Source organism: Bidens hawaiensis, unplaced genomic scaffold (assembly GCF_021521415.1).
Source record: "Bidens hawaiensis isolate Kalapana, Puna unplaced genomic scaffold, B.hawaiensis_p1.1 tig00012838_1, whole genome shotgun sequence".
In the NCBI taxonomy this organism is placed as follows: domain Eukaryota; kingdom Viridiplantae; phylum Streptophyta; class Magnoliopsida; order Asterales; family Asteraceae; genus Bidens; species Bidens hawaiensis.
Window position 1 is genome coordinate 616920 of NW_027492071.1, and position 10114 is coordinate 627033.

At 32.8% G+C, this 10114-nt stretch overlaps 2 protein-coding genes across 2 annotated transcripts; both read left to right on the forward strand.

Annotated features, from left to right (window-relative positions):
* Positions 1 to 519: 519 nt before the first annotated feature.
* Positions 520 to 4473, forward strand: LOC143542406 (zinc finger A20 and AN1 domain-containing stress-associated protein 4-like). The gene is made up of 2 exons (XM_077034997.1): positions 520 to 704; positions 3838 to 4473. The coding sequence occupies exon 2, from the start codon at positions 3849 to 3851 to the stop codon at positions 4332 to 4334; it is 486 nt and encodes a 161-aa protein (XP_076891112.1). The 5' UTR covers positions 520 to 704; positions 3838 to 3848; the 3' UTR covers positions 4335 to 4473.
* Positions 4474 to 6658: 2185 nt separating this feature from the next.
* On the forward strand, positions 6659 to 9630 carry LOC143542407 (chaperone protein dnaJ 6-like). Its single transcript, XM_077034998.1, has 7 exons — positions 6659 to 6720; positions 6784 to 6882; positions 7797 to 7901; positions 8581 to 8640; positions 8723 to 8912; positions 9090 to 9180; positions 9287 to 9630. Exons 1-7 carry the CDS (start codon positions 6664 to 6666, stop codon positions 9489 to 9491), a joined length of 807 nt encoding a protein of 268 aa, XP_076891113.1. The 5' UTR covers positions 6659 to 6663; the 3' UTR covers positions 9492 to 9630.
* The last annotated feature ends 484 nt before the right edge of the window (positions 9631 to 10114 follow it).

The window sequence follows — 10114 nt, forward strand, 5'->3', positions numbered from 1 at the left end:
ATATACATGAATTATGAGACAAGAGACAATTGTTTCATTAACTATAAAGAAAAAAGGAAGTTGTCATAGTAACTTTTAAAAATAAAAATGCTTGGAATTAAATTTTTGTTCGATGCATCGAATAAATTACAACCATATAAATCGGCAATTACTCGAGTTTCCAAAACCATAAAACCCTCTTTTCTTATTCTCTAAATAGTATTATAGTAAATAGTCATGCACCGTTTAAAGCCCGTTGAGTAAGTAATCAGTTAAAATTCACTGTATCGTATCAAAGTATAACTGGCAGCTTGTCAGAATACAATTTTTTCATTTTGTTTGTTTGCTTGATTTTTTAGTCTCCCAAAACATTTTTGGAAAACAATGTAGCATAGGTGTATATCCATATCCTAATTTTAACAAGTTTTAAACATTTTAATTGTATAATTTAAATTTTAAATTTGAAAAAAAAAAAAAGATAATGGCAAAGAGGTAATAAATTAGTGGCTGGGAGAAGGCCAATTTGGGCCTCACCAGAAAACAAGCGTTTTGTTTTGTTGACACGGAGAAGGCAATTCTTAAATACTCCTCCAACTACATCACAATATTAAAATTAATAATATTATTATCAAATCAATTCAATTCAATCTTCTTTCTTCTTCGATTTCGATACCAAATTCTCTCGATTCCTTCCACCATCCATCGTTTAATCGGCTCAATTTCAGGTCAATCGATTTCTTTTTCCTTAATTATTCCTTTTTTTGATTCAATTGGGGGAATTTAATTCACATGGAGATCGGTGCAATTGGTGTATGTGTGTATTTGTTTTTGTGGGTTAGATCTGTTTAATCGATTGATGATTGGTTGTTGTGGTGAATTTGGAAGCTAATTTTGGTTATTTTGAAATTAGGGTTTTGTTTAATTTTGGGGTATGAATTAGGCGTTTGCTTATGGGCTGTTTTGAAATCTGTATATGATGATGAATTGACAATTATATGTGGGTTTATCTTTTGTTCTTTGTTAGATTGGGGATTTGTATCCAATTATGAAAATTGATGGATTTTAGATGCATAATTTGAATTATATGAGTTGATAAATTCACAAACTTGTCTTTTTTATATATATTTTTATTGAAGTGTTTGATAAATTTTGAAGCTTTAAAAGCAACAAATTCATGATTTTTACTGTGCGTATGCTATTTTCTTGACTTTTTCAATGTGAAATGCTTAAAAACTGTATCAAACCTTTCGATATAGATCACAATTTTATAAAAGTCAACTTGTATGTTTTAAATTCATAGTTTTGATTAGTTCTTATGGTTCTTACCGTTGTATTCGATAAATAGAATCTACTGTATCTGTTCGTTTAAGACACGGTTATAAGCAAATTTGAAATAAGATTGCTTGTATCTGATTCGTTTGTCTTGTTTTCTTGGCAATCATTGGTATACTTTTGTGTGATGCACATTTAAAGGAGTTTGACATGTACAAACGTTAACCTTTTCATGATATTTTCTATAAAAAACTCACTGGGTTAGTTTCTTTCAGCTGCTGAGTGAGTATGTGTAGGATTGTCGTCTTATATAATCTTGTTTCTTTAATTAGTGAGGAATTATGGTGGTTTAACTAAAGCTGTGTGGTCAAAAGTGAGTCGGTTTGAACATTGCCTATTTGGGCCTTTTTGTTTTGTTCGGACTTTATTTTTTCTTGTTTGGCCCATAGTCAGATAGATCGCTCAAGATGCCGCGATTTTCGTATTGGTACGCTTTGTACCCAATTTCAAAACGCAAATGTACCAGTCGCCGGGGAAATCGCGATCCAAATCGCCGGAACATTGCTCTGAAGAAACCCTAAATCGTGAACAAGAAATCGCCGGAACGTCGCTCCGACTGAACAAAAATCGCTAATCAGATGCGATGGTATGTCGATTGAACGTCGCTTCGATTGGCCGCCTTCCAGATTTGGCTGGATTTGTGGAATCGTGGCTACAAAACCCTAAATCTGAAACGTCGACTCCTTTTCTTTTCACTCTTTTCTTCCAAAACAACTTCATTTTTCACCCTAAACTTTCTATCTTTATAAGACTTAACACTTAACTTTACTACACAAATATATATTTTACAAGGTAATCTTCATAAAATTACATATATACATATATATATGTATATATATACAATAGCCTGAAAATTGTTTTTTAAGATATATAACTTTTATATTTAATTTTAATTCCACCTTGAACCGAACTACATGGTACACCGTACCGGTTCGTTCCGAAATGAACCTACCCCCCTACGTAGTTTTTACCGAATACATTATCTTTAGCGAATTGCGTACCCGAACCGCGTACCCGTACCGAGCGTACCACGATTTAGGTGACTACGGTTTGGCCTTTATTAACATGATAAATGCTTAGTTGGGTAGAATAAGTATAGTATTTAACTGGTTCATTACTTGGATAACCTAGGTTTTGTGGTTGTTTGCTTATTATATCATTTTCTTTCTAATTGGATACTATAAATGGTTTTAAATTTTTTGGTATTAATCAGATGTTTTAATGACTAAATATAGATAAGGTTTTACTATATATGTGGAGTAGTATCAAAATTATCGCGCGTTTTCGCTCTTTTTTTACTTGGCTGTGCATGTACTTTTTTTTTCCTTTCTGCTTACGTGACATGCAATTCCTTTGCGTCTCGAGTCTGCTTTGTTGTTGTCCCTTTGACTACCTAGAACTAAAACTTTTTGTATAGATTGGATGCCATGCTGTTCTAAAGCTTGAGTTAACTACTGATCACAAAGTTTTATTTTTGATTCATTTTTATTTTATATTTTCGACATTGTTGGGGAAGGGGAGCTATCTTGTTTGCTTTTTTCTATTGTACTTGAGCTTGAATGTGGTTGCAAAGTATTTGCTAATGTCTTCTGATAAATCTCATATTTTTCAATTCATGCAACTCCCAGACTCAAAATAGATTTTGTTTTGCTTTATTACGTTTTTCTTATATGTTTCTAAAAACTTTTACTTCTTACATACAAATGCCTGTGTTCACATAAAAAATCATTGGGCTAATTTTTTAATGCGTCTTTTTTACTTTTAAACGTCTGCCTACACGTGTGCATGGTATGCCTAGGTTATCTGTAGGAAATATATCTACGCGTGATACACATAACCTACAAATGTGTATGTTCTATAAATAAACAAATTTTGTTGTATATATTTAGAATGTTTGAAGAGGTCAAGAACCATTTTTTTTACGTATAACCCTCTCCTTGTGTGCGTGTGCGTGTGCGTGTGTATATTTACATGTACATGTATATGTGTGTGTATATGTACATATGCATATATCTAGTGGAGGGTTTTGCTACCTTAACATATTACTGGTTTTTATAGGGACGTGCCCTTACACACACACACACACACACACACACACACACACACACATCTGTCTTGTTTTTTCTCTTTTCTGTGTGATAAGGCATATATTAGATAAGTAGGTATAGAGGCATAGAGCTACCAGTATGGGTCAGTATCGATACTTATAGATGATATTCAATTACTTAACAGTAGAAGTGCTACACTAGATGTTATCTTGAAGAATAGAGGCTTTAAATTATTCATTAATCTTAATGGTGGACTCCTTATAGTGCTTGTAAATGCTACATTTTTAAGCCGGTGCTTGCGATCACATTTGCAAACTAATCATCCTATTGTTACATTTCGTAATGGAAAGTGCTCGCTTTTAGAAATTGTGTTTGCAAACCAATTATCTGATTATTGTAGGGCCAAATTTGATATTTAGTTATTTATTATCTGATTATTACAAATGGTTCCCCCATTTTAACGAATCATCTTATACAGAAAGTCAACTGATGGAATCCACCAAAGAGACCGCAGCTCCGGAAGGCCCGATCCTTTGCATCAACAACTGCGGGTTTTTCGGGAGTGCAGCCACCATGAACATGTGCTCCAAATGCCACAAAGAGATGATACTGAAACAGGAAAACGCCAAACTTGCAGCTTCATCTTTCGATGACATCATCAATGGCGGTTCAGGGAGTGCTGATGTCGTCAAGACTGCCAAGTCGGCAGAACCAGTGGAGTTGATTGTGGGCCCAATTCAAGCACCAGAGTCATCGACTCAAGTCCCCGAGGTGAAAGTGGGGCCCAACAGATGCGCCATGTGTCGCAAGCGGGTTGGTTTAACAGGGTTCAACTGCAAATGTGGTGATCTTTTCTGCTCGGTTCATCGTTACTCGGATAAGCACGAGTGCACGTTTGATTACCGTGGCGCAGGTCGTGATGCGATAGCTAAGGCTAACCCTGTGGTCAAGGCTGAAAAGCTTGATAAGATATGAATAAGGGGGTTTGGTCAAAGTCAAAGTATTAATATGAATGCTTGTGAAATTGCCAATTTAGGTGCCCTTGGTTATAGATTGTTTGAAATTTGATTTGGAAGAAAAGGGTGCATTTGTGTGTGTGGGTGGGTGGGGGTGGGGGTGGTTAGTAATGTGTTGATAGATGGATTGATGGATCTTGTTTGTGTTTTGAACTGTAATTTGTTCTCATTATTAATGTCTTGATCTTGTGCTACTAATGAAATGTTGTGTACACAGGGCATGCTTGGGATTTGCTTATTTTAAGCTTCTTTTGACTTTGCAAAAATGTTAAAAGGAGTTTTGAGAAGTAAGTTTCCCCTTACTAAACTTACTTCTCAAAACTCATTTTCCTCCCTTTAAGAAGTTAAAAGGAGTAGCAAAAGTTACCTTCCCCTAACACCTTTTAACTTATAAAATCTAATAAGTAGTTTCAATAAGCAATCCCAAACACCCTCACTACTTTACATAGAATGTATGAAAGAAATAATAAGATTTTGATAACTTTAAAAGTTGCAATATGTTAAAAGCAACAAATAAGTGATTATTTGAATTACTTTATTTAGAAAGTTTTAATGAGTTGAGCAGATATGATTTGCTATTTTGCTCATTAAGAGTTTTAAGTCGGCCGAGCATATTTAAACTTCAACTATGTGTGATATGATATCATCTTTTTTTTTTGAAAGATAAATTTCATTTAAAAAACACCACTAACGAGTTCTCAAAACAAGAACCACTATGTGTGATAGGATATCATCTATAGATTGAAATTATCTTTTCATAAATTGTCAATCTTTACAAAACTCATTTTACCTATCATCAACTCTACTCTCTCCTCTTCAAACACAATGATCTCTCTCACAAGTATCAGAAATGGTAGGGGTGGTGTTGTCGCACATTAAACACTACCCGAAGGGGTACCAACCCTAATATGTGTTTAGTATATATATTTCAATATTTCAACCGTATGAACTATACATTATAAATTATTTATGGTTTGAAGATAATTTGAATCCAGTCGACGAGTTTTAAGAAGACAAAAAAGCACCTAACAATGGGTATGAATGTTTTATGGTTCTGGTCAATTTCTTAATTGTATATATACTAAATATGAATTGTGAAGTAGTTGTTATCTCAGAGACTGCTACTGTTGATAACATTTAATATATTTTAATTGAATTGTTAGTTTTCCATCTACAGATAATTTATGTTTTCTTGCACAAAAGAGATCACCCTCCTCCACATTCATACTAGGGTTTACGATTAGTTGTTAGAGAGTTCGGTTTGTTACCAGAAAGTTACCTTCGCCGTCTAAAATACCAACTACCGGTCGCCACCCCTATTCCATCTTCGGCCGTTCCATCATTGATGACCCATTGAATCTTTATCCTACCTGTTTACCTAGCAACTAGCTATGGTTCAAGGGCGTGGAGTCTTCACCAACGAGCCAAGATGCCAACATTCCACGACTTGATTGCCGCTGTGCAACCACATGACATCGATTGTTCCTAATTGCACAATATATAAATAACTTTATGTTCCTAAAATTTAAAAACTATTAAGTGATCATTGTAAATAATTGGTTTTAAGTTTTCAAATCATTAACTGAACTACAAATTGTAAATAACTAAACCGCATGTATTTCAACCAGCCGATTTGTTTTGTTTTAGATAATTCGATCGGTTTCAACTATTTATCAACACACCTACTAAATATATATGATAACGGATATATTATACCGATGGAAATAAGTTGCATATGAGATTAAAGCTACTTCACTCTTTACAAAAAAAAAAAAAGATTAATAATCTATAATTTATTAAACGTGTCATTATTGATATTGACCTTTATTCAAGTAATAAAAAACAATGTTTTCTAAAACATTCAATTATGCTATTGAAGACAGTCTTTAACGGACGGCCAGAAACTTATAGGTGTTTGAAGGTAAAGAAGTTAAAAAAGGTGATATAACTGGATATGTCAAGTCTCTAGGTTTTTTTTGGTTTAAAATTGATCGAAATGTAAACCAAGAGAGTGGTGTAAATTCAAAGTAATGGTTTTGGTCGTTAGTTTATAAAAGTTCACAATTTGAAGAAAAAAAGAAAGAAAAACTCTTCGGTTAATGTATAAAAATAAAAAAATATTTAAATTCAGGGGAGCGTCATGTATTGCTGCAATGGCGGGAATACTTGGCGGGAATCAAACCCAATTTCGATTCGTTTTGCTTTCACTATATATGTCTTGTCTCGCTTTGATTCAATTCAATTCAATCGGTGGTAGTATAGTATTGTAATCCGCATCAACAATTAAAATGGGCAAGAAGACAAACGATCAACAAAATGAAATCGATCCTTCGAGCTTGTATGAGGTATGATGAATCGAACTAAATTCCTATTGATTTCAATTACGATTTAACCATCTCCAAATTCAGATTCTTGGGGTAGAGAAAACGGCGTCGCATCAGGAGATTAAGAAGGCATACCACAAATTGGCACTACGTTTACATCCCGATAAGAATCCCGATGATCAGGTCTATTTCGTCTGCTTTAACATCTTCAAATATATATTCACATAATAATAGTTGATTTGTTTAAACCATGAAATAAAAAAAAAAAAGACCAAAATTTGAAATAAAACAAAAGAAAATTGGATTTTAATAATCATAACTTTTTGTTATTGGTCAATAATAATTCTAATTTTGTTTATTTTCACCGGTGGTCCTAAATTTAAAAAAATAAGCTCTCAATGGTCCTCTTTAAAAAAACCTAACGACGTTAAGTTTTTTCTGAATTTCAAACTTATTTTTAGGGCTTTTGATCGGAAAAAGGATACGAGTCGATTAACATAAAACTTAGCTCGAAATGATGCTTCAAATGGCTTGATTAGTCCTTCAAATCGGGTGTTTGCACTTCAAATTAACAAAAATTAAGCTATTTGGAGTATCGTTTTGAGCTAAGTTTTACATCAATTGACTCGTATCTTTCTTCCGATCAAAAGCCCTAAAATATCAGTTTGAAATTCGGAAAAAACTTAACGCCGTTAGGTTTTTTTTAACATGGGAACATTGAGAGACAACTTTTTTAAATTTGAGACCACTGGTGGGAATAAACAAAGTTGAGATTATTATTTGTTGATAACAGAAAGTTGGGGATTATTAAAATCAAATTTTCCTAAAAAAATAATCAAAGTTTGACTAAAATTGAAGAAATTTATTGAATTTTAATGTTTTTCATCTATTTTGAAATAAAAAAATGATCAAAATCTGTTTATTTCATGAACCTACAAATAAACATATGAACAAGTTAGTTTAATGGTTACATAATAATAATATAATATCTACACATTTGTAGGTAAAAAGAAATATATATTTTCTTTTTGAAAATTTCAATGATTTATTTCAACAATTTATTTATGTGTTTATAATTTGTTGTTTTGTACATGTAGAATGCAAAAGAAAAGTTTCAACAACTGCAAAAAGTTGTATCAATACTTGGCGATGAGGAAAAACGGACACTTTATGACCAGACCGGCTGTGTTGATGATGATGTTGTGAGTCGACTTCACAACTTTGAATTCATACAAATTTTTATCAATTTCAAACACCTGTTGATTTGGGTTATTTTAAATCTAAACAAGTGTCTAGTTGTAGTTTAACTAAATAGGAAATTGGTCAAACGGGTCAGTTTTATACTAAAATCGAACCAAAACTCGGTTAAAAAAATCGTTTGGATTTTGGTTTACCATTTGGGCTTACAATTTTTGGGCTGAAAACATATTGAATTTGAGATCAATTATATTTGTTAATTAATGATTAATTTACTATTTTACATTTAGGCCAATATTTACACTACTTATTAATTTTTACAAATTACTTAGCATTTAAAATAAAAAAGAAAATCACAAAACCTGTTTGGATCGAGTTTTCCTTTTTAATTGCACTTAAAACTGAAACCGCACTGAAGTTTCGTTTAGGTAAACATAAGACCAAATCATTGGCTTTTTTGTTAATTCATTTTTCCGGTTTCTAGATTAGTTTTTCAGTTTCATGCACACCACTAGTTTACAGGTAAGCTAACCCGGCCCTCATTTCTATCTTTTAGTACTAAAAGTAGTCTGTTTTGATCAGTTACCTAACACGTCAAACCATCCTTCACACGTCTAGTGACTATAATAATATTATTTTGAATTTAGAGCATAATTGCATTGTTATTTTCTTTTGATCAAACAGGATCTTGCAGGCGATGTAGTTCAAAATCTGAAGGACTTCTTCAGATCCATGTACAAAAAGGTTTCTTTCTATTACTAAACATTGGTTATGTTATTTGTTATATTATTAAAAGGTGAAAAACGAATAAAAATCATGAGTGTAGGTCACTGAGGCTGATATCGAAGAGTTTGAAGTTAGTTACCGAGGATCTGAATCAGAGAAAACCGATTTAATTGATCTTTACAAGAAATGCAAAGGCCATATGAGCATGCTTTTCTGTTCCATGTTGTGCTCGGATCCTAAACTCGACTCGCATAGGTTTAAGGATATCCTTGATGATGCAATTTCTGCAGGTAACTATTATTACAGAACTTTGTATCATTTCAGTAATAATCTTTCGCAGCTTATTCTTAAACTTGTGATCGTTTAAGCTCGGGTTGATTCAAGCTTTTAGCGAGCCGATCTCGAGTAGCTAATAAACAGTTTGACTCGTTTACACCCATAATTTTTATACTCTTTGTTAATTGCAGGCGAGTTGAAGTCAACCAAAGCATATCAAAAGTGGGCTAAACAGGTGTCAGACACAAACCCGCCCACAAACCCTTTACGCCGTAAAGAGACGTGAGTTATATATGATCTCCAATGTTTTCAGTTACGTTGTTTTATACAGTACTTAGAAACTTGTTACAAAAGCAAACTAATGATGGTAATCAACACTAATTAACAGATCAAAGAAAGAGTCGAATGATTTATATGCCATTATTTCACAAAGGCAAAGTGAGAGGAAAACACGTCTAGATTCGATGTTTTCATCTCTAGTTAGCAAATATGGTGGAGAGCAACAAAGTTCTGAACCTACTGAAGAAGAGTTTGAAGCTGCTAGGCAAAAGATTGAGGGCCGCAAGGGTTCAAGGAAATCCAACCGCAAGTAACCTAGTTTCTAGTGTGTGTGTTTCTGAATTGTGTCATCTTTATAAGCTATATAACTTGTAACTAGTTTTATAGGGCAATATGCATTCTTGTGTGGATTATGCTTGGTTTATTAAGTTTTACTTATTATGTTTTGCTGGATTGAAGGTGGAAATGAAAGTATTGTTGACAAACGTGTGCACACGAACAAATATCTAAATGTGAGTTGTGACAACATTATTGTATCAAAATTATTCTTGTTAAAATGTAACACAAAATGCCAAAGACTATGACAATAATAATTCATAATATAGTTTTAAATCGCTTATAAGTTATAATTTTCTAAGATACAATTGTTACATGACGCAGGTATAAATTATTAGCTTTCAACATTCACATCTTAACCAAAAGATTATTTGACAAGAAATACTAAATACATCACATGACTACCGATTTTTTCCATGACTTTTCTTTCAATCACCATAAGCCACAATTCCACATTTATTTATTATTTAAGGAAAATTTTCAAAAATAAACATTTTATAAAGAGAGATTCCGTTTATATTAACAAATCAAGAGTTTCATATGTCCTTCCAAACATGTCTTCGTTGCCAATTTTTTTCCGGTTGCCAACGAAGTTTTTAAT